This window comes from Sprattus sprattus, assembly GCF_963457725.1.
Source record: "Sprattus sprattus genome assembly, chromosome: 20".
Lineage (NCBI taxonomy): Eukaryota > Metazoa > Chordata > Actinopteri > Clupeiformes > Clupeidae > Sprattus > Sprattus sprattus.
In genome coordinates, this window is record NC_137918.1 from 12,177,437 (window position 1) to 12,202,436 (window position 25,000).

The 25,000-nt window shown below is 43.2% G+C and overlaps 2 protein-coding genes across 2 annotated transcripts in view; one reads left to right on the forward strand and one right to left on the reverse strand.

Moving 5' to 3' along the window:
* Window positions 1-11,323: 11,323 nt before the first annotated feature.
* Window positions 11,324-21,470, reverse strand: serinc2 (serine incorporator 2). Its single transcript, XM_080858964.1, has 10 exons — window positions 21,353-21,470; window positions 20,007-20,168; window positions 18,956-19,143; window positions 18,542-18,621; window positions 18,164-18,301; window positions 17,309-17,475; window positions 16,458-16,548; window positions 15,437-15,581; window positions 14,929-15,144; window positions 11,324-12,477 (listed from the first exon to the last, which is right to left on the reverse strand). Exons 1-10 carry the CDS (start codon window positions 21,389-21,391, stop codon window positions 12,339-12,341), a joined length of 1,365 nt encoding a protein of 454 aa, XP_080715090.1. The 5' UTR covers window positions 21,392-21,470; the 3' UTR covers window positions 11,324-12,338.
* A 2,240-nt stretch (window positions 21,471-23,710) lies between these two features.
* Window positions 23,711-25,000, forward strand: part of LOC308381393 (cAMP-dependent protein kinase inhibitor beta-like) — a gene marked incomplete at its 3' end in the record, with an annotated part of 15,823 nt that continues 14,533 nt past the window's right edge. Inside the window, exon 1 of the mRNA XM_080858954.1 lies at window positions 23,711-23,803. The remainder of the gene's footprint in view (window positions 23,804-25,000) is intronic.

Here is a 25,000-nt window from a genome sequence, read left to right on the forward strand (position 1 = left end):
GCCTTGGCTGCTAAACGATGGAAAGGAAGAGTAGCCTTCATTCAAGCACAGTGTGTGTGTGTGTGTGTGTGTGTGTGTGTGTGTGTGTGTGTGTGTGTGTGTGTGTGTGTGTGTGTGTGTGTGTGTGTTTATGTCTCCCTCTGGCATTCACCCACCTACCTACTTTCATGATGACCAGAGACACATCATGGCCAGTAGGGTTCCAAGCCTGCACACTACACACACACACACACACACACACACAGTGAGAGAGAGAGAGAGAGAGAGAGAGAGAGAGAGAGAGAGAGAGTGAGAGAGAGTGAGAGTGAGAGAGAGTGAGAGAGAGAGAGCGAGAGAGAGACCTGACAAGGGAGTTTCTGACACTAACTGAGAATCATCAGTCATCTGTTAAAACTGCGGCACCTACAGCCTGACAGACGGACTGACTGACTGACTGACGGACTGACTGACTGACAGACTGAAGCCCAGCTTGCAAACATAACAGGCTTGGCAGAAACACACTGTGCTTGGCAGGGAATAATATCAGTGAGAACAGACTGAGAGAGGGTTCGGCCATACAGGGATGTTGTGTAATAAGGCCCTGTGTAATATAAATAGTCCGGCGCTCTTGCGTTGAGATCTGTGTGTGTGTGGGTGTGCGTGTGTTAATGTTCAAACTGAATTTCTTGTTGCACGTGCCTGTGAACGTGTGTGTGCATGTATGTGTGAGGAAAGAGTGAGTGTGTGTGTGTGTGTGTGTGTTTGTACAGTATGTGTGTTTGTACAGTATGTTTGTACATGTATGTATGTATGTATGTATGTAAGTATGCATGTATACATGTGCATGTATGTAAACATGGGCATTCGTCCATAAAGAATCCGCATGTCACTGTACTGAGTGAGTGTGTGTGTATTTGGGATGCCCATGTGTGTGTGGTCACGATGCGTGTGTCTTCGCATTTGTCTGTGAGCGAACACGCGTGAACGAAATGCATGTTCATGTGTCACCCACAGAGGTGACTCCTGAATGTGCGCACATGTATTTGTGTGTGTGTGTGTGTGAGTGAGTGAGTGTGTGTGTGTGTGTGTGTGTGTGTGTTTGTGTGTGTGTGTGTGTGTGTGTGTGTGTGTGTGTGTGTGTGTGTGTGTGAATGATGCACGCATGTTTGCATGTCCATGTGTTGGCCCGCGGAGGTGACTCCCGAATGGCCCACCTCGACTGGCCCGCCTTCTGCCCCAACAGCCGCCTCCTCTCCAGGAGGGGCAGAAATAGAGAGGGCAGGAGCAGCGAGCACCTCCATCCCGCTGGGGCAGCTTGCACTGGCCATGCAGTACACACACACACACACACACACACACACACACACACACACACACACACACACACACACACACACACACACACACACACACACACACACACACACACACACACAAACGCACGCACGGTAGATAGGGCAGGAGCAGCGAGCACCTCCATCCTGCTGGGGCAGCTTGCACTGGCCATGCAGTACACACACACACACACACACACACACACACACACACACACACACACACACACACACACACACACACACACACACACACACACACACACACACCCGCTGGGGCAGCTTGCTGGCTCCATACGCTAACCTGCAGGACAGAGTAGGCAGAGCACCCCACGCGGCCACAGGCTCAAGGCCAGACTCTCAGAGATGATAGGAGAGGGCCGTGCTCACACTGGCCTTGCTGTACACACACACACACACACACACACACACACACACACACACACACACACACACACACACACACGAAGACACACACAGACACACACAGACACGCACACAAACACACACAGACACACACACACACACACATACGCACGCACGCAAACAAACACACGCACGCACGCACACACGCACCGGCACACACGCACACACATCTTTTCGTGGTAACAAAGAAGAGGTCCACACCATGGCATTGCTCTGGCACCTGGGGTCAGGAAAGCAACTGAGGTATAAGCATCTACTGTATATAATCTATACATGCTCTATACAGTCAGTAGGCGACAGACACCAGTTGTAGTATGGAAATGGAGGAAAGCCATTGGGAATCATCTCGGGCGGGCTGTGTCAGAGAAACCTAATCATCTAGCAGGACAACAAAAGGTCACCAGAACCGTCTTGCATTTCAAGCTTTTACATCAGGCGTATTAAACAGTAGGATATATGGCTAGAGTTTTGGGATGCTTGTGGTTCAAACGTACACCTACAGCTGAATCTGTGCTTTGGTATTCTTTATGGGATTACACAGTGATGGCTGCCTGCTGACTTTGGTGCTGGTGTTAAAGTCAACTGGGTTTACTTAGAGTACTTGTATTGTTTTGCACTGTTGTATTGTATTGTTTTACACTGTTGTACTGATTTGCACTGTTGTATTGTTTTGTGATGTGATGTATATATATGTGTAATATGTATATATGTGTAATATGTGTAAGCACACTGAGAGCCACTTCACCAAGACAAATTCCTTGTTTGTGCAAACTAACTTGGCCAATAAAAGCTGATTCTGATTCTGGTACGTACTGCATGGTTAAAGATGGCTTCAGGGTCGCTAATGGAGATCCAAACATGTGTTCTTGCTTGTATAGAACTGAAAGGGATAAACTTGATAAGTACAACAAAATACAATGCCATTGGCACAGACAAACAATACTTGTACTTATTACATCATGTATTGTCTATAAATGGGATCGTTTGTTTAGGGTATAAGATAACTATTTAAACACTATATCCTATCTTGATCATAATTCTTGTACCCTTATGCTAAATGTTGTTGTTTGTTTCTGTTGAAAATTAATATAGGCCAATATATATCATACTCAGATTTTTAAATCCTCAAATATCGAAATTGGTATCGGTCTTAAAATTCCTATATTGGTCAGGCTCTGACGTGCACACATACACACACACACACACACACACACACACACACACACTCTCTTTCACACACAAATACATTCAAAAACAAGCACCACTTCTCCTGTAATTTTTCATTAATGAAAGGGAGAGAGAGCGGTTCAATTTCCGCCCATGCCGGTCTAAGCTCTTCGCCAGCAGCGAAGGAAATCTGTTCGCTTACGGGGGGAGTCTTGACTTTTAAGCTGTCACCACAGAGGAAGGTCCCCTCCATCAGTGACAACAAAACTCTGTGACCTCTACATGAGCGTCACAAAATATAGAGGGGGAAAAAAAAAAAAAAAAATGAATCTGGGTACAGACTGACCTGACCATTGTTTTTTTCTCCTTCTGTCAAGTAATACTAATGTTAAGATGTTTATCAGGACAGACAGCGTGAGGCAGCGTTGTCTTAATGAGGCTTGGACATCATTTCCTCAGCCATATTGATCCATCATAAGCAGCCATTTCCTGAAGATCGCTATCAGCTGTAGCACACAGAGGGAGCCTGGGCATGGTACTAATTCAGGATCCTGAGAGTACACGCTGATTTTGTTTATCTCTTTATTCTTAGTTTGATCAAATGTACAGTATGTTTTAACATCATCAATCATCTCCATGCAGGCCTGACAGGGGGGGTGGTTGGGGGTTGGTGTGTGTGTGTGGGGTCAAAGGGCACAGATGAGCCCGGCCAAAGGCCCACGGGGGAGGTGGAAATGGAACATACGCTGTGTGTGCATTATCTGTGCAGGGGGTGGGGGGCCTTTCTCTGTCCCAAGACACACAACAAGCCTGCTTCATGTCCCAAGACACACAACAAGCCTTCTTTTTCCCAGTAAAAGACACACAACAGGTCTGCTCCATGGAGTAAGACACACAACAGGCCTTTCTCTGTCCCAAGACACACAACAGGTCTGCTCCATGGAGTAAGACACACAGCAGGCCTTTCTCTGTCCCAAGACACACAACAGGTCTGTTCCATAGTTAAAGACACAACAGGCCTGCTCCATCTAGTAAGACACACAACAGGTCTGCTCCGTGTAGTAAGACACATAACAGGTCTGCTCCATCTAGTAAGACACACAACAGGTCTGCTCCATGGAGTATAAGACACACAACAGGCCTTTCTCTGTCCAAAGACAAGTAAATAAATAAATAAATAAATAACAACAATTGTTGATCCGTGCAGTAAGACACACAACAGGTCTGCTCCATGGAGTAAGACACACAACAGGTCTGCTCGATGTAGTAAAAGACACACAACAGGTCTGCATAAAAGCATTAACTGGTCATTTGCACACCTGATACTTCACCTGTGATGGCAGCTGATGCACACGTGAACCTATATTACTGCATGTTTCATTTACATCAATGCACTCTCACATGGCCAGGTGTGAGTTTGGCACCTGTACACTATTCATTTTAGTACTGAATATTGGTGAGAGCAGAGGGTAGCAAGGCCTACATTCCTCCTTAAACCAGTCCATAACTAATCCAAATGATCACTCACCTTTACTGTTGTTTAGTGAACTAAACCTTCACGAGGACTGGACAGAGGATTGGTTTCAAACATCGTTCCCACTCACGTTTAGATCAAATTTACATGGCTGTCCTTAGGTTTAAGGCACATCTGAGACAATGCTTTAAAGTCATGATGCTGATAAATAGTTTTTTAACTATCATTTAACAACACACAAAGTGCAACAAACTAAAACCACCTACATCGATTCATGTGATATTTCCTATTGACACACAGAAAAGAAAGAAGGAAAGAAGTGACTGTGTTTTTGCCTGAAGCTTTTGCACTGTACATTTCACTGTACATTTTACATCTTTCTCAGTCAGACTAAAATCAAAGGAATGGCATGTCTTCTTTGTGCAAGCCAGGGCTAAAACATCACCGTCTCTGTAAGGTCTGGGGAGAATTTGTGTGTGAAAGAGAAAGCATCCGAACTGTGCGGTCAGCACTGTCATGTCCTCTGCCCGGGGTACGAGATGAAAAACATGGAGAGACAGGGAGAGGTGACCCCCCCACCCCCCCAGAGCACCCCGCCCCCACCCAAGGCTGCGCCCTGCCTTTCACCTGACAGGAGGACGCACTGACTGGCACCTGAGGGAGGGGGTATTTGACAGCCCCCCCCCCCCCCCCCCCACCCCCCACCACCACCACACACCACTCCCCGCCCCCCACCCACCACCCCCACTACCACCCCCCACGAGCTAACAGAGCCTGAATATCAATGCTTCCCCTGACTGGGAGAAGCTACCTAGTACCGCACCCAACCAACCCCCCACGCCCACCCCCACCCCACCCTCCTGCCTCTCCCTGGCAGCACAGAGGGACCTTTGACAGCGCAAGTTGGGGGGGTGGGGGTGCGGGTGGGGTGGGGGAGCATCTTTACATAATGCGTCGTAAACCACAAACTGTCAGCACTCTTTTTCTGGCAGCCCCCTTTAAAATTCAGAGCTAAAGCAGACACAAGCGCTGGACGCAGAGGAATGAGGATGTTGTTATTTATTTATTTATTTGTTTACTTACTTCCATTTATATATCTCTCTTTCTCTGACGGTACAGTCTATGTGGATCATGTAGGTTGTCTGTATTGGGTGTTTACTCATACTTTTACTGAATTTGTCTGTATTGGGTGTTTACCCATACTTTTACTGAGTTTACTGAATACTGGTCCAATAAAGGAGTGTTCAGTCTCTCCCTTCCTCTCTCTCTCTCTCTCTCTCTCTCTCTCTCTCTCTCTCTCTTTCTCTTAAATGTGTCCCTCCATCTATTGGCTATCAGGTGCTCCAGATCAGATGCCATATGTTGAGAAATCTGCTGGCATGTGTGTGACCAGGGCATGTGTGTTACACACCACATGCACAAAAGGAGCATCTGAATGAGGTCTTGTACTGAGGGCCTTTGTCAATGGAGGGCACTATGGCGAGGGTTACGAAGGGTTAAACGAGCCCCACTGTGCAGCTAGAGTTGTAAGAACAGTTAGCTTTTCAAGGTTAAAGGTGCAGTCTGTGATTCTAAGGTTGCTAGTTCGATTCCCTGTCGAAGTGTCCTTGAGCACGACACTGAACCCCTAATTGCTCCTGATGTGCAGTGTGCCATCAGTGTTAATGTAAAAAATGTGTATCCATACATGTAAGTCGCTTCGGATACAAGCGTCTGCTAAATGACTAAATGTAAATGTAATCCAATACACATTTTTGTCTCATTTGCGCCTCAGGTTCCTCTAGCTGTCTGTTGTGTGTGCACTCACAACAACTTCTGCCGTTGGTACACAGTCCTGACTCTAGAACCTCTGGTGTTGGTACACACTCCTGACTCTGGTGTTGGTACTTAGTCCTGACTCTGGTGTTGGTACACACTCCTGACTCTGGTGTTGGTACACACTCCTGACTCTGGTGTTGGTACACACTCCTGACTCTGGTGTTGGTACACACTCCTGACTCTGGTGTTGGTACACACTCCTGACTTAAGCCACAGGTTTGGGGCTGTTATTGCGATATGTTCAGAACTGCAGGTGGGAATGCTTCAACCAGAAGGCTCTTTTGTTGGGTTTAGGTCAACCAGAAGGCTCTTTTGTTGGGTTTAGGTCAAAACTTTACAGAAAACAACTTACAGTTAGAGCCTACAACTTCACAATAGCAGCCTGCTTGCTTAGCATCTCTAGTGTGCATCACACTAAAATGGAGGCAAAGTGGGGGACACTCCTGCCTCGTCTCGAGACTAAAATGGCGTTCATAAAAAGTATGAGAAACTACTTTAAAATAAATAAACACACACACACACACACACACACACACACACACACACACACACACACACACACACACACACACACACACACACAATAAGGCCACTGCCTCTCCTCTCCGCCACAGGGGAGAATCCCTGTCAAGGCCCAGTTTGTCAGAAGAATGCAAAAAATCCCATTCCTCTGCAGTTAAGGAGGAAGCCAGGGTGCCCTCTCTCTGCGTGCGTGATTGGCAGACAATGAGGGGCAGAAGATTCGAGGGCCCAGGCATTCTGTCTGTGGGCTGACCCTGACGAGGGCTTTCGGATTCCTTCCCTGGAGGTCAGATAACATTGAAACATGCTGGGCTCACTTTAAAATGAGTGCCTCCAGAATTTGACAAATGATTTGAATGTTGTGAATCTGTGATACTCGAACCACACAATAAGAAAAGGCTTTGCAGTGGATCTTATTGAGCTCAACGAATGAATGGACACAGTTTGATAAATGGCAAAAAGTAGTATGGCTGTGCATTAATAATATTATTACCTTAATGTTCTGATATACATTTGTCTTGTATGTCGTAACTGCATGAATGTCTTAACTGCATAAATGTCTTAACTGCATAAATGGTGTCAATAAAAAATTGATCACAAAAAAATATATATATTTATTACTTCTGCCATTTAATGTCACAGTGGAGTAAAGTCACAATGTGGTCGCATTAGGTTGAAATTTCCTTTCAGCACAAAAGCCCACTTCATTTGTCTGTCCTGAAACGCCCTCCCCCTACTCTACTATCCGTACGTCTCGGTTATCACGGTGGGTGATACAGTAATACCAAGTTGCGTTCTATTGAAAAATCGAAGCCCTCTCCACCCAACTGGTGATGGACTCTGTCATTTACCTTGACAGCGTCTCATTTAACCGCCCAGACGTGTATATATGAACACGGGCGGCCCGGTGTGAGTTAGTAGCACAGCCTCTCCAGAGAAACCAGGAAAGGGCTGTGGAGATTAAACGGGCCGCAGAATAAAACCTCACTGGGACACACGGAAGAAGGGCGCAGCGAAACCAGGAGGAAGCATTTCTGCGGTATGCTCTCGGTGTTCTCCGGGCAACAAAGGCGATGTGTTACGCTTAGACAGCAGCCAGTATGTTCTCCCCTTACTACTGTGTTGTCATTTTCAGCCGACTGGAGGCTCCAGTTAATGACAACGAACGATGCTGTAAAATCATCCCAGAAATTAGAATCTAGGCATCGTGTAATCTATAAATGCATTACGCGTGAGATTTCGAAAAAAAAAAAAACTCGATCAGATTGTTCCGCAATGACCCCGATTTAACCCAAAGCCGCATATTGAGTGAAGCGATTGTGATTATGTAATGGTATTGACGATTGCATTTCGTAGCTGCAAACAATGCTGCGAACCGGCCATTCCAATCCAACCCATTCCTGCACCCATAGGGAAATTCAGATGCCCCTGCCGCAATAAACCGAGAATGAGGCTCAGCAAACACATGAGGTATATCTAATGTACTAATGTTACAAAAAAGAATAGCGTTCTGGTGACCTCCATTTTAAATTACAGTAGGCTACTCAGAGAGCGGGCTCGGGTTTACCAATGTTGAATTATTTCAGTTTCAGATGACGCAAGGTATGGTCATTAAAGTGACTCGGTCTCCTATTGAACACAAATACAATGACTTTAAATTAAAACAAGGTAGTCTATTCCGTTAGTTAACACACACAAAAATATACGAAATCACTTTTGATGTAGAACAATGGAAGTGTCCTTTCATCTGGATGCTACTCAGCGAGCAACAGTGAAGACTACTATTAACCGTAAAGGACCTCTTTGACACATGACTCGCTAAACGTGGGTTCAGAACTGCAATCACAGAGAATGAGTGTTGAGCTTCCAGCAGGTGTCATTCAATGTTATGTAGCCTGGAATTACACTCTAGAACGCGTCTGACCGCTGATGTTATTGTCCAGATTACGGCTGATATAACATTAACGGAACCACGCGTTACATCCGCCAACTGTAGGCTATTAGCCACAATGATTCCAAATAGTTGGGTCATGCAAGAACACTATATCAAATATGTGATGACTTCCTCAATAGGACACAATTAGCTTGTTCCCGAAACCTTGTTACATCGGACTCCATCCCGTTACCTGCAGAGAGCTCACCAACTTCACTTCTCTGCAGTAGCCTACCACATATTCCCCAGCCTACGGACAGGAGGGTATGTGCTAAGTTATGGTAAAGCACACATTTAATAATAAAGGAATTTGCTACCTGGCACAGTGGAATCATCCTCGCTATCTATTCTTCGTTAGCACGGAGACACGCCAGGAGCGACGGGGGTAGGCATAACTCCGAAACGTCCCGTCTGTGGTATTTAGACCGTCGGCTACCCTGCTGGTCCGTGGGACAATGAAACTGCAATCTCTCCGTCCGAACGTCTGTTTCTCCCCGAGCTGGCCCGCGCGACCAACACGCCACTTCAATTCACGCAGCTACAGCGCGCGCCACACTAGACCGCACGAGACCCCCGGCGGACCCACGCCCCCTTGCATGCGCTGACAGTGCAGTCAGTGCTCGTGGCATACATTTCTTAATAATCTTCAGGGGTGTCCTCTGCCCCGCGACCCCGTTTTTCACTTTCGTTTCTTTGAAAGAAATATTGAATGGCTACCTGTAGTAGATTTGATCATCAGGTAGTCTAAATATAGCCCACAGACACATGATGTCATTGTTTAAGAGTCAGTTATTCCTCCTTCATTCACAGCTATTGTTTCACATCAGCTATACAGGCCTTGTGGTGCTTCTATCAAGCGCCGTACATGTACTGTTCTTGGAAAATGATTATGCTCACCCAAAAAGCTCGTAATGTCATAATATTTAAAAACATTTGTCAAAATAAATCATTATTTTGTACTTCTAGAGTGACGGAAAGCTGACAGTAGCCAGTTCTTCACAACTATTCTTAGAATAGAATCCAGTTTTTCAGGTATTCCCCAGTCGAGTCATCCATGGTCCAAGAGGGAAAGCCCAACTGTATATAAATGGCTGTCATAATGAAGACCATTGGGATATGGCTTTCAAGCTTTTCAAACCAGGTGTCGATGGTGTTGTTTGTGCCCAGCACAATTACCATGGTGCCATTTTCCATTTTAACCTGGTCTATCTCAAGACAGCAGGGTTTACAAGTGTGTGTGTGTGCGTGTGTGTGTTTGTGTCTGTAAGGAGTATAAGTTTCCCCACAGACATATCACACCAAGCCTGTGACATGATGACATCACCCTTAACGGCCTGCCCAGGGACCAGCACCTAAGCCTCGGCAACAGGGACACCTCCATGACCGGCTTTCATCTGAGTAAACAAATGCCTTCTCTCTCTCTCTGGCTCTCTCTCTCTTTCCCTCTCTTTCCCTTTCCTCTCTTTCCCTAGCGTGTGTGTTGTACCTTCTCACTGCGGCCTGTGTCGTGGCGCAGTCTCCCGTTATATAACAGCATTACGTCTGCCGGCTGCTCCTGGGTGCGTGGGGGGACTCCACTATCGACAGCCATCAGGACCAACGGGACGGGGCAGGGGAGCAGAGTGTGGAGGAGGGGGGTGGGGGGGGGATGGGGTTGCACAATTAGCCTAGTCACAGGGAAACAGGATGGAAGAGAAATGAACAAAAGAAGTCGTAGTGCTGCTGAAGCTTCGAGGCACTAAGAAAGGAAACACAGGGGGTGGTGGTGGGGGGGGGGGGGGGGGGGGTAGAGTCAGGGTTTTTGGGTCTGTTGCTTCAGATCACACACACAGATGAACACGGATATTAACCTCCTATCCCAGCGCACGGAGAGACACGGGAGGCATCCTACAAAATGTCTGGGACATCTGCTGGATCTGAATGCAATCCATCTGGGAGATGAGTGTGTGTGTAAATTGGGAGAAATGGGAAAAGTTGAATGCAACGGTGGAATCTGTAGGAATGAGAAGGAATGACGTACGTCTCTCAGGCAGCCGAGAGGGGACTCCTTGGACTGCGTGCCATGTACACACACGCAAACACACACGCAAACACACACTCAAACACACACACACACACACACACACACACACACTCTTTCCAACAACCCCATGGATGAATGTTTGTTTTGTGCTCACCCTGCCTCATGCCAGTCTTGTGATCACATTCCTAAATGACTGCTTGCCAAGTGTATGTGTGTGTGTGTGTGTGTGTGTGTGTCAGGACTCCCCTGTGACAGCAGGGAATAAGGGTTATCAAACTGGGTTACACTGACCATGTGACCATGGGGAGGCACACATAGCCACAAGCCAAAGGAATCTCCACCAGGCCCTTGGTACACTCTCTCAAGCGCACTTTTGCAAGAAAAACAAAATAGGAGAGAAAACCTATGAAGAAGTAAATCATTGCTTGTACATGGATACATGGAAGATGAACAACGTCCCTGGGCCGCTAGTGTCAATTACAGCATGTCTCATGTTATTGTTTTTCTGGTGCTGAACCCTGATGATGTTACAGGAACAACACTGCCCCCTATAGGATAATGTACGACAATGCAGTCTAAATATACATCCCTTGTAGCTTTCAACGCAAAGAAAATACTGCAACACCTTTAAAATCTTTGGAACATTTTTATTATACTAAAAGAGTATCATTTGAAAGTAAAATAAAATGATATAATAAGCATATAATAAACAATACTCAACCATAATCACTGCAGCCAACAAGGAAGAATTTAAGCTTTTTGCGCTCTACTGAAACTAGTGTATGACTTCTGTGGTCACCTCACCCTTAACAATACCCAGGTGAAATCATTAACTTGTGTACAAGATATAAAGAAATGGTTAAGTCAACATATAGGTGATTCCGTGCTTTATGTAACTGAAAAGGCATACATCAGATGGTATTACAGCAACAAGACTAACAGAGGTACAGCAAATAGATATAATTACCCATTTTTCTATGTAAATCCTAGTCAAACATGGACACAGGAATATTTTTGGGCTCAGAGTTGTATAAAAATCAACTATTACCATGACCTGGAACTATATAGCCATTTGGGACAGATTATACATTTTTAGAAATGTCAAATATATTTTACCCAAACACAGACATGTCAGTATGGCCATGATAAAACTGGAGGTTTATTCAATATTAAGTGCAACAATAGATAAAATATTTTACAAATGATGAACAGATTTTTAAATTGGTCAGGATCCTTCAATTCCAAACAATAATCCATAATAAAGCATATTTTGTCTGTTTTACACTAGTAGTGCGATACATTGCATAGGCTATTATGTAGAAGACCAGCATCAACCAAATGATTTTACATCAATCTTTAAAAATCTAAATTGTCATATTTGCCTTTGGCTTGTGAGTGATTGCTTGTTGAGCCTTTTACCTGACAACAATCACCTTCAATATTTGATATATGAATACAATCTGAATCTGAATAAAACAATTGAATTCAACAGTTGAATTCAATCCTTCACGCAGGTATCTGGCTTTGGTTTAATGGGTACATGGGTCAGTAAGCTGGTTTAACTGACAACCATGGACCAAATGATTGTAATATAAAAAAAAAAAACATTAAAAAATGTAAATCCTTAAAATCATCACCTCACAAAAGACACCTGCCTTTGGTTTAACTGAAGTCACGGTCGGAGAGAATGAGGGGAGCCACCAGCGTCCAGAGGTAGATAGCCAGACCAAGCCAGCTGGAACTGATCTTCACCCACACCGCGGGCATGGTGCTCTTCATGCCCCCGTAGTCCGTCTCCGGCCTGGCACAGGGGTGGAGGAGAGGGAGTTTCATTGAGAATGCCATTCAATTTCAAATATTTGGTATTTTTAATAACATTTTTTAATTCATTTTGCAGAGCCACAGTCATGTAAGGGGGGAGATCTACACATCTGTCTCCACTCGTCACTCAGTCTTTTCACCACTTCGACAAAAACTATTCACTGCTGCTTTAAATGGACTTTGTCCAAAGATGCTTCACAGTAATGCATAATTCTCCCCAGAGTTTCTGCTTAGACCAAATAGAAATGTAATACTCTAAATCTAAAATAACAACTGAAAACATCCAATAGTGCTTCCCAAACAGTGCAAGTAATTTGTCAGCACTGGTTTTGTGGCCTTACTCCCTTGCGTCACAATCGCCACATCTAGGAGACATTATTGAAACTTGATATTTTGCCTACGGTAAAGGCATAGATACTTCTTTTGTCACATAAACATCAACATCCATTAGATCTATTTAGGCTCTCTTGTGGCTTAACTGACTTTAGCAATACCACTGTTATTAAAGTTCATGTTCCAGAAAAGAGTACTGACCCATGTGTGTAAACTCTGTATGGAGAATTTCTGCTTTCAAGGTACCGTGATACATTATCTATGACAAGATTACACTATTGATGTAAGCTAAGGGTAAGATCACTGTATTTCAGTCATGGGCCCTATGTGTCATAAGGGCTGAAGCTAAGTTAATCCATTGTCCTATTAGCCTGTTAACATTAGCAAGCTGATTGAGAACAGGATATATCGGCTCGTCAAAGGCTGGTCCGCATTCAAATCATGTGGTTAATTTCAACCAGGCTAAACTTATCAGGGCAATTGCGTGTGCACGTCCTACTTCAAAAGGCAGGAATGGTCGATCACCAAAACAATAATTTTCTGACGGTATAATGGTTCTAAACTCAAGGAAAATGGCTCTTTTTTTCTCCGCTTGCGAGCAGGAAATGATCATGAACGCTTATGAAGAATACAAGACCATAATCATGGCAAAATTCAACACCGCCATCGCTGTGAGAGCAAGACACGAAGCGGTGTGTGTTATGTCTGTGGAGTAATATCCTTGTATGAATATGTAACGGCAAGTGTGATCTGGTATACCGCTGCCGGTGAGTAATTGCAGGGTTGCTAGTTCGATTCCCCTCACCTCCTAACTCGGTGTAGTTTTACATTTCCTTGTAAGTCGCTTTGAATAAAAGCGTCTGTTAAATGACTTAATGTAAATGGATTAATAATAAAATGCAATAAATTGAAGCAGTGAAAATAAATTGGGTGTATTTCTCTCTATTTTTATCATGAGTCCACCTTAATCATTTTCTACAATAATGATATGCTATGGTGTACTAATAACACTGTCATATAATTATGAGTGCTTTGTTCTCTGCGTCGCCGACACTACAAAAATGTACCACTCGTAAAAAAGTGCAAGACAGTCAATGTTCAACTGAGGTATTTGCAATAAATGACTCGAGAAGGTCTTGTAAATGAGTAATTCCTTGTCTGCTCATTCGGTAGCGCTCATACAAGAACTCATCATGATGGAATAATGGATCTTGGCGATCACAAAGAACTCTCTCCCTACGCTAATCTAACTTTCTAATATCCCTCCTTTGTCAATGGGATCCCTCCTTTTTCCGGGGGTGTGACAAGCTTATCGAGCTACACTTAAGTTAGCCTGCGCTGGAGCTAATTGATGTGTTACTATGGTGATTTACGGAAAGTTGAAACAAACCAAAAAGAGGGGTGTTTTTTATCTTCGCCTGAAAATTTGCTCGCTAAACCGCTTAGCGACCTACGACGAATGGGCCCTGGGCTCAATAATCTTGTGCTTGTAGCCATTGTTTTTATTGACCTCCTTGTGGATGACTTGTGTCCGTCTTGTTTTGCCATTTTGAACAGCATTTTCTGTACATATGTGACATGTTAGTGTTTGTCTTTGTTATACAAAGTTTGTGATTATATGGATATTCGGAACATTAGGTGACATGTTTTTGTTTATGATATGTCTATAAGGTCAGCCATTATGCTGAAAATACAATTGAGTTGGCAAATGACTGGGCAAATTATCTTCAGATTTCAGAACTGTAGACAAATAAGTTGGAATATTGATTTCATGAACACCGATGAAATAAGCAGAATGGGGAATTTGCATATTAACAATTATATTTAGAATTATTATTTCAAATCTGGTTTATACAATATCGCTAGTTTGTTACTCTTTTCTCAGATGGCTTACTTACCGTATCAGGTGGATCATCTTACCCCTGACATGGGGCAAGTTGAGCCACAAGACCACTTCATTTTTTTTGTTTATTTTGAGTTAAGCGCATCGCTTAGATGTGAATTGAAATCCCACATCCTGGCCTTGTGTTGTACGTGTGTTGTTTTATTCGTGTCTGGTCTTCTCTAAAGGTCTATGGGCCGGCTCTCTCCTACTTACTGGTACCAGTTGGTCAGGGTCATCATGATGTAGAGGGAGGCCAGGAAGAGGCTGAAGTGGAAGAAGGAGTAGCTGTAGGTGACGCTCTCCTCCTCGTTGTCCACGGCGCGCCGCACCCCGTCCTCGGACGTGGCCTCGACGTCGGACGCGGCCAGACCCTGGGTCTCCTCCGTCTGCATCAGCTTGTTCACCTGACTGTTGTTGGATGAGCGGATACTTTGGAGAAAGAGAGAGAGAGAGAGAGAGAGAGTATTGCATTCGTTTGGATCTGTTTGTTTATTTATTTTTATCATTACAAATTCTATTCAATGCTTCGGCATTATTGTACTTAGAGTCATGCCAATAAGGTGGTAAATTGGGAATTGAGAGAGAGAGAGAGAGAGAGAGAGAGTGAGAGAGAGAGAGAGAGAGAGAGAGAGAGAGAAAAAAAAACTCATCCCCAGAGGGTGAAGCACAGCAATGCTGCAGACATTGAGAGTTGGAGCAGGACAGGCTGATCCTTTCTTACCTTGCATAAAGAGTGCAGAAGAGGAAGATGACCAATCCAACAATGCTTTGCGCATCCCACCACTGAATTTCCCCAGGTGCAACAGTGGGGGTGGCCGCGGTAGAGCTGGAGACGAGACTCAGAAGACTCGGGTTACACTGACGGTCTGTGGAAACACATTTGAAAGACTATATTACGATAAATGAAAAATGACATAACTATTTGTTATAATTAGGGCTGTCAAGTGATTGAAAAATGAATCTAATTAATAACATTCTTTGTGATCACTTAATCTAAATAAATCCTATATATCAATTTGCGATTGACATGAAGTCACAAAGTCAACAAGCCTGGGCAGTGTGATGTTCACCACACAATAACGGCAAACAACAGGTACTTCAATGGACTTAACTTAATGAAGAACCACCCTCATAGTTTGTCTAAAAGTAGCGAGCTAACTAATTCAGGAAGCGTCAGACTAGAACAACATCTACAGCAAATCTCGCTAATTTGAATTCAAATGCAAAGGTTTTTTTAGTTTGTATAGTTGAATAAGTCTGTCCTTACAGTTATGGTTAGAAATATTGCTATTGACCTTGGTACTTCCGAACTCCAAAAATGAGGTGAAATAATTCCAAGATGAGGCACACTATTCTATTCCATCCAATCTTGCCTACGCTGAGCGGTTTATTTATGTGGTCAATGGGCATCATCACAAGATAAATCTGCTTTTTCTATAAAAATTAATCAGAATAAATGTGTGACTTTGACAACACTCATTATATACATACAGTACCAGTCAAAAGTTTGGACACCTTTAAAAGTGTTTTCTTTACGTTTATTATTTTCTACATTGACAATTAATACTAAAGACATTTAAACTACAAAAGAACACATATGGAATGATGTACCAAACAAAAAAAGCGTTATCTTCCATGTAGAAAATACTTAAAGTAAAGAAAAAACTTCTTAAAAAATTAGAAGGTGTGTCCAAACTTTTGACTGGTTCTGTATGATTTCGTGTGGGAAGCCCATGACTTACTGGGGTTGTTGGTCATGGCTGACCAGGTAAGGTATGTGGTATAGAGAGTTATCATGGAGGCCTGGAGCAAGCCAGAGCTGGGCTGAGCCTCCTGTGGATGCAGACACACACAGACAAACACAAACACACGCACACACAAACACACACGCATGCAGACACACATAGACACACACAGACACACACGCACACACATAGACACACACATATAGACACACACACACACACACAAACAAACACACTCTTAGGATAAACTGTAATTGCACTCCCCAGACAACAAGCACAACCTGATGGTATCCATAAACACAACTTTGCGTTGCGTATAAGTACATAACACAACCCTGTGTGTAATCTGTAAGTACATACAATACAAACAAGTGTGTATAAACTAGTTATACTAGTAGCTATGTTCAATACAAACAAGTGAGCATAAACTAGTTATACTAGTATCTGTGTTCAATCTGTAAGTACATACAATACAAACAAGTGTGTATAAACTAGTTATACTAGTAGCTATGTTCAATACAAACAAGTGAGCATAAACTAGTTATACTAGTATCTGTGTTCAATCTGTAAGTACATACAATACAAACAAGTGTGTATAAACTAGTTATACTAGTATCTGTGTTCAATCTGTAAGTACATACAATACAAACAAGTGTGTATAAACTAGTTATACTAGTAGCTATGTTCAATACAAACAAGTGAGCATAAACTAGTTAAACTAGTATCTGTGTTCAATCTGTAAGTACATACAATACAAACAAGTGTGCATAAACTAGTTAGTATATATTAGCTCCAAAGATGTAGTAGGTACAAAGATGTTCATTGAGCAATGCCAAGCATTAGCATACCTGCACTTTGGGCAAGATGGCCACCACAGACACCACGACGGTGAAGATGAGGTTGAGACTGATGAAGACCTTGTGTGTGGTGCAGTCGTCGGGGGCGTAGAAGACGTAGAGCACCACGATGAAGGCGAATGCCGCGCCGTAGAAAAGCAGAGTGAAGGTGAGCAGAGCTGTAGTGACGGGGACAGAAAGGAGACGGAGCCTTGAAATTAGTCAGAAATCACTCATCTCTGTTCTTGTATTTCTGTTTTTATAGTCAATAATGTCTCTCCTTCTTTCTCTCTCTCTCTTTCTTTTTTCAGTCTTTCATTATACAAGCTCTCCTTCCTTTCTGAGATAAATACATTCATTTATTGGAGCCAAAATCAAGGACTATTTATTACCCTGAAATACTGCATCCAGCTCTTACATAACAAAAATAGAAAAAACTAAAAGCAGCAAGGCCCATTAGTCTGTCAGGAAAGCCAGTAAAGAACCCTGACTCGAATGAGCTGCAGCCAAGTTTATGATTTTCCCATAAATGCAGCCATAGCTGTCCAGTATCTGGGCTCTCCTGGTTGCTCATAGGCTCGGAGCCATCTGTATTTGATTAGCTGTCTAGGCTTTTTTTTTTTTGTTTGGGGGGGGGGGGGGGGGTGGGGGGGGGGGGCAGCTTTTATGACTGTGTAAAGCAAAATGTTGTATAAATGCCCTGTCACTGGGCTTATCAAGATGGGAGCTAACAACTTAAAGGCTGATGGTTTGGTTAACATGGGAAATCCCTTACATGTATATATGTATAGAAATATACCTCTACATGTACCTGCATTTACCTTACTGAACTACCGAATACATTAAGTAAGGCTGGTTTTACATTACCTGCATACCAGCACTTGCTGTTGCCATTTTCAGCATTGTCCAACCAGTTCTGGTTCCAGGTGTGAGCAAAGTCCACTAGCAGGATGAGTTGGATGACGATGAAGATGAAAGAACCGATCACGCCAAAGTAGTACCAGACTGTAAGGAGATGGAATGAAGACAGAGAGGGAGAGAGAGAGAGAGACAGAGAGAGAGAGAGAGAGAGAGAGAGAGAGAGAGAGAAAGAAAGAAAGAAAGAGAGGGGCTGGCATTAAAACACAGAGTTAATCTGCTGACACATCAAAGACAACAGAGGCTGCAGTGCCTCAAAGGGACATGGGAACTTTAGAACTCAGCAGGGCTGGAATGAGAACTAAGAACTAAGAGAACCGTCTGTACCAGTGTTAAAAGTTCCGTCAGGAATGAAGAAAGCCCCCACAGTGATCCCCACCAGCATCAGGAACTTGAAGAACCAGAATCTGAAATGCATAGAAGCATGTTAAATCACAACACACACACACACACACACACACACACACACACACACACACACACACACACACACACACACACACACACACACACACACACACACACAGAGTAACTGCAGACATGATTATGAATTTTACAACATCATTCTTGCAAGGAGTGCACTTTTTTGGCTGGGGAGGGAAAGGAAGTAAGAAGTGCTTTTAAAGCAACACAAAGCACATTTTTTTTTTTTTTTTTAATCCAACAAAAACAAATGCAATTCCACATTTTCATCAGCAGGTGGCGCCCTCCCATTAGCAACACGGCGACTCCTGCCTTTACCCGTTCTGGATGGCAGCCCGTGGATCTCTGCTGCTGCGCACGCGGATCATGATGAAGGAGAAGAGGAAGAAGAAGCAGGCCATGGCAAAACACATGCGGTACACCGACTTGTAGCCCACAATGATTTCACAGTTTACTTTATTCTCAAAGCCAAGTATGGAGCTGCCACCTACACAGAATCCTGGAATCTGCAAGAAAGAAAAGACAAAAAAATATATAAAAATATATAAAAACTCACAAATAGGCACTGAACAGCTCCGGAGTTTCCATTACGTAATTCTTAATGTGTTATGCAAACCACAAGATCTGCTACGTGTTGCTTTGTAATAACGTCAGAAGAGAGAAGTGAATCTCCCGGTTAAGTAAGTGAGCTGCATGTGATTTATTGATTAAGAGAAGGAGATGATTGGTGAGGGGAGGTTTCCACCCTCACTGCTAGTGTTGGCTGTGCACACTGAGGCTCAGTGACTGAGCCGATCATTTCAGCTTCCCCAAAAGTATGCATACTGGGCGCTAGGCTATTGTGAATTGAATGTGAATTGTCATTGAATGTTAAAGCCCTGTACATTTAAAAAGGAGCACAATACTCCATTACTAACTTCAGTCCACCATTACCACTTTTTTTAAGTGTTGGTCAATCAGACCTGTTTGGCTGCTGTGTTGTTTCTGTTTACTGAACAAGTACAGGCTACATTGATTTACAGTCATTTCTGTGCCATACAGGGAGGAAAGGATTCGCATAACTCTCTTATATAGGCCTGTGTAAATAAATAAATGTAACCGTTCTGCTCTCCTAAATCGTTTGTTAACCCTTTAGCAGAAATGGCACCTTTTGCAGCTGCGTCTCTTGGTCAATCGGACCTGTTTGGCTGCTGTGTTGTTTCTGTTTACTGAACAAGTACAGGCTACATTGATTTACATTCATTTCTGTGAACTCCAGAGAGGCCTTCTCTCACATAACTCTCTTATATAGGCCTGTGTAAATAAATAAATAAATGTAACCGTTCTACTCTCCTGAGACGTTTGTAAAACCCTTTAGCAGAAATGGCACCTTTTGCAGCTGCGTCTCCATGCCCGGTAGTATCATAATGACTGACACCATGGTTCCGAGGAAGAGGAAGAAGGAGAACGCCAGCCGGGTGACGGTGGAGCTGAAGGCGGCAGGGCAGCAGCTCGACAGGAGACAGGGTGCTGAACTGCACAAACATGATGCCTGAGGAACAACGGCAGGCACACACACAGGCAGATAAAAAAGGAACAGGTTACTCATGTAAACACTCGACTGAAAACACTGGGTACATAACAAAAAGAACAACAACTAATGCAATGCATGCATTTATTGTCTCGGCACACAAGCTGTTCTTTCATGCAAATGAGTCCAGACAGTAAATCAGGTCACTGCGGGATGACACAGCGCACTGCACTATGCCTCCGCCATGGCCCCTGTCTAAAAACCCCACCAGGAAAGGCCAGAGAAGGCAGCAGGGCTGGGAAATGGGTCCGCTCAAGGGTTGACATGGCTATTGCTCATAGTCAAGAGCTCCCCACGGGTAGGCTACAATTAGAGGTGTTTGCAAAAATTTGAAGGCCTTTTATAGGTATGCGGTTCTAAAACTGGTGAAATGTATCGACTCATTTTTGAAGGCCACGAAGGGACAGTGTAAATGTCACTTCTCTCCTCCACACAGGCAAGGGCACTAGCGACTTTCACAGAGTTGCAAACGTCAACTGTTTTCAAAGATCTCCTACAATACTGAAGACTATACTTAACATTTAATGTAACAAATTGTCAATAGCAGAGGCGTGACTGTTCAGTCAAGGCATGGGAACGACTAAATGATGCCCTATAGAATGCAGTTTCGATGACGCGGATGTAAACACAACTCAGTGGATGAGGAGGCTACATTGCACAATCTGACATATAAGTGGTGAAACGTAGTGGTTCTGTAGGAGGCCGTTTACGTTTTTAACTAGATTTTAGGCCAATCGGAGAACAAGCTGTGATAGAAGACTTAGGCCTAGTATTGAAAACTCTTGAAAACTGTCTTACACTTTTACCACACAGCAACCATTGGGTAGAAGTAAAACAGAGCACGGTGATGGTAGGTTTAGAAACGAAGAAAATGGGTGGATCCAACAAATCAGTTTCAAATAAGAAAGAGAAATACTAAGTTGATCAGGCACCCGATCTCAAAATATCCAGGACATTCTTCACCTAATCCTACTTTGCAAAGATACAACTAAGATACATGTATCGTGTTCATCGAATGCGTTACGAGCTAGCGATACGTCGTAGATTATTGGAACTCAATCAGAAAAAAACACCCGTTTTGTTCGTATACTTCCATTAGCTATGGCTTGAAGTTGACAAATAAAATAAAAGTCTTCGTTACTTACGCAGCTAGCGAGGGAACATAAGGCCATACAAGCTCCCATGGTTCAGACTGAAACGAAACTCCAAGAAACAACGAAAGATTTTGCGGAAGTGTTTTGCTTTTTTCACCTAAACTTGTTTGGAGAGGAAGAATCGAGGAACGCCTATTTTCTTTCGACTAAATTCAACGCTTGTCTTGTGATTGGTCAACGGGGAAAATAGATGCAAACCGGTCATTAATGTAGTTTTTGTAAAGTTTTTGATTGGTGCCACATGACTGAAGTTGAGAAATTGCAGGCTTACAAGTACAAGACTGGTTTAGAATACACCTCATATTGAAAGAGAACAATAAAGTAGACAAAGATGTATGATAATGAAAATGTAACCAAATTAATCTTTTCAAGCTTTCGATAACTGTATCCGGATGGGACAAAGAACAATTGTCGTGCCTGACGAGAATGGATGAGATGATGAAATGACTTCACTGTCCACTTAACAAGATGTAAAGTTGTCTGTTTTTATATGCATACACATTTAAAATGTATGCTTACAGCTAATTTACAGAATTGTTTCATTCTCAACAGGGGGTAGGGGGTGGAAAGGGGCACTCCAATCTACGTTGTTACGACTGAATTCAGTTTACCTCCAGACAGTACAGAGTGACAATTGAGACCACTCACAAGTCTGCTGTTGTTCTCTGCAAGTACTAACCTTATTTAAAAGTTTATTGGCATGTGGGTTTGTGGTTATTCCAGTCTACTGCTGTTAAAACAAACATTCATTTTCACCCATTATTAAATCATGAACTAAAGGGAAAACAAGCCATGTCGTGGTGTGTTTACTTGTTAAGCATTTCCAGCTTTGTGAGCTGAAGGAATAAATTATGTACAGAAAGCTGTGTCCCTAAAGAGGAACCGGGCTTGAGTTGGACTCTACCACGATATGGAGTTCAGCTATGCTGATGAGTGTCATACAAGACAGTACCCAGAATGACATGTTTACAGTGTGACAAACTTATGATGATAACGGATGTGTGTGTGTGTATGTGTGTGTGTGTGTGTGTGTGTATGTGTGTGTGTGTGTGTGTGTGTGTGTGTGTGTGTGTGTGTGTGTGTGTGTGTGTGTGTGTGTGTGTGTGTGTGTGTGTGTGTGTGTGTGTATCTCACAGTCTCTGTGTGTCTTAGGGAAAGAGGATGTTTGTTAAGGGGAGGAAGGATGTCTGTCTCTGACAAGGTGTCCCATTTCTGTGCTGGAAGGAAACACAGCAGGTAGTGCCCAAGCAGATGTGATGTTGAAAGAGACATGAAGGTCAGACAGTCAGCATATAGCTAAGTGTCCTCTTCCACCTGATGCCGTTGTATCCTCTCGCACTCAGACACTGTGCATCGGAGCCTGCAGTCTACTATCACAGTATCAATATCAAGTCCATTTCAGTCAGTGTAGTCTAACTTCAAGTATGTGCTTACTGAATAGTATACTCGAATGAATGACTGAACATGGTGTTTCAAAGATGGTCCTTGACTAAATAAGGTTGTTAAATCTATCGAGGTTTAGAATATTTCTTAAACAGTTCAAATTTTTGAATAGCCTTTGAGTTGATGGTTTGGGGACTTTCAGGGAATACATCCGCATACGTTATTCTAGTTAAGTAATTTAAAGGTTTACCTCAGCCAGGAAAACGCATGCCATAGGCCTATTTGTTTTACCTTTTTTTATCTTCTTACGTATTTGGGTACCAAGCAGCGACAATTGTGTGTTTACTTTTTAAGCATTTCCAGCTTTGTGAGCTGAAGGAATAGGCTTAACAAGTAAACACACGCTGTGTTTCATGATGCTTTATGTTCGTGCATGTCTAAAGCAATAAAACATATTTATTCTCAATCGCTAGTCCCAGTTAAATAGTGTTTTCGTTCACCTGTTGGAATTCACCAACACGGTAACCTGTGGGGGCGAACTAAAACGCACAATCCTTTTCCCCCTCAATATCCTGGTTGGATAGCTCCCCGTTGAAGGACCGTACCATTTTAATCATAGGGGACTACAAATCGTAATCAATTGATTAACACTGGGCATCTTAAAATTCTCTGTAGGTAAAAAATATCACCGTTTACTATGACTCAAAATATTTCTACGAATGTAACCATTATCCTATTTATATACCTCAGTGTTAAGAATATATTCGATGTTTCTGATGGCGCACTCTCTGCACGCTAACATGGTACGTTCCTCATGATTTGCATCCATTCCTCACCATGCATTAAACTACAGAAGTGAACATGCATTCGTCTCGGTGCACAGGTTACAGGTCCATGCACTGCTGCGGAGGTCTAGGCTCAGTCTAGCAACTCGGAAAAAAAAGAGACGAACGGTATTCCTTGTCATCTGTATCGAGGCAGCCCTGCAAGATGGTGGCCGGATAAAATTACTTTGGATCTTTTTAGCCCCAGCTCTGTCAGCGCACCAAATAACGACTGGTAAGTATGATTTGTCAGATGGACACATGGATATATGGACAAGAATTGGCCATTCGTCATGTTCCCTCGGTTCATTTTTACACATTCAAACATAATGAATTACAAGTACAAAGGTATGTGTTAGCTTACAGAAGCAGAGGTTCTTTATGCCATTAAAGCTAGATTTGCCTATGTCCTTTTGGTCTTGAAGCCTACGCGGTCCATGCAATGTGTGCATGTTAGTTTTATGATGATGTAATTATTTACGCATTTTCTGTGTGTGTGTGTAACCAAGAGGACTAAGGTGATTTTTTATTTTTTTTTGTATTTTATTTGTAATGTATTGTGCTTGCATGTGTCTTGTACTGTACACTGTACTGTGACTGTATCTGCCTAGGCCAGTTGTCCATGGCTCATTTTGGGAGACTGGCATTGTAGGCTATTCTTAGAGCACATACACACATAGAGTGTTTAGGCACCTAGGAAACCATAGCCTTCTGAACTATGCGGGAAGTTTCGGCTCTGCTTTAATTGCCACGGTCTTCAACGGAGGCGGCCTTGTCTCAGGCATAAGAAATCAAGAATATCTACTTCAAAGAAGCCAAAAATGAAATAAAACCCAATGGCTAAAAAAGTGTTGGTCTTGCAGCGTCTCGTGTTAGTGAACATACTCCCATTTTGTTCAAACCGTTTCCGGGGGCAGTTTTGCAGACACAGGCCACTGGGCATTGAAAGAATGTAAACGAGTCACCGTGGAATTATCCGATATGATTTGTGTGACCCAGCTGTATTACAGTGTAGGCCAATCCGCTGAACTCTTTGATTTAACCGTCAACCTCAGGGCCACAAATGTCAGGCCGAGACTTGTCGGGAGAGTTGTAGCTCTGGGCCTTAAACTGATTTTAGCTTTCCAAATCTTGCTCGCATCTCTGTCCAGTTCGAAGTTAAAACCAGCTGTTGTTTTTGTCTGGACCTGTTGTTTTCTCCTAGGGTTACTCAGTTTCTCCAGCAGTTAAGGAATCAATTTCACATGTGTTGCAAAAATGTTTTGGACACCCGCAATGATTTTTACAATGAACCTTTGAACCATGTTCAATCATGAAACTAGCTTATCAAAGGGGCAAAGTATATTGTCTTGATCACTGGACTTGGGTGACAAAATCAAAACAACAAGAAGTAGTTTTATGATGTCTGAAGACTTCCTCAACCACACTCTTT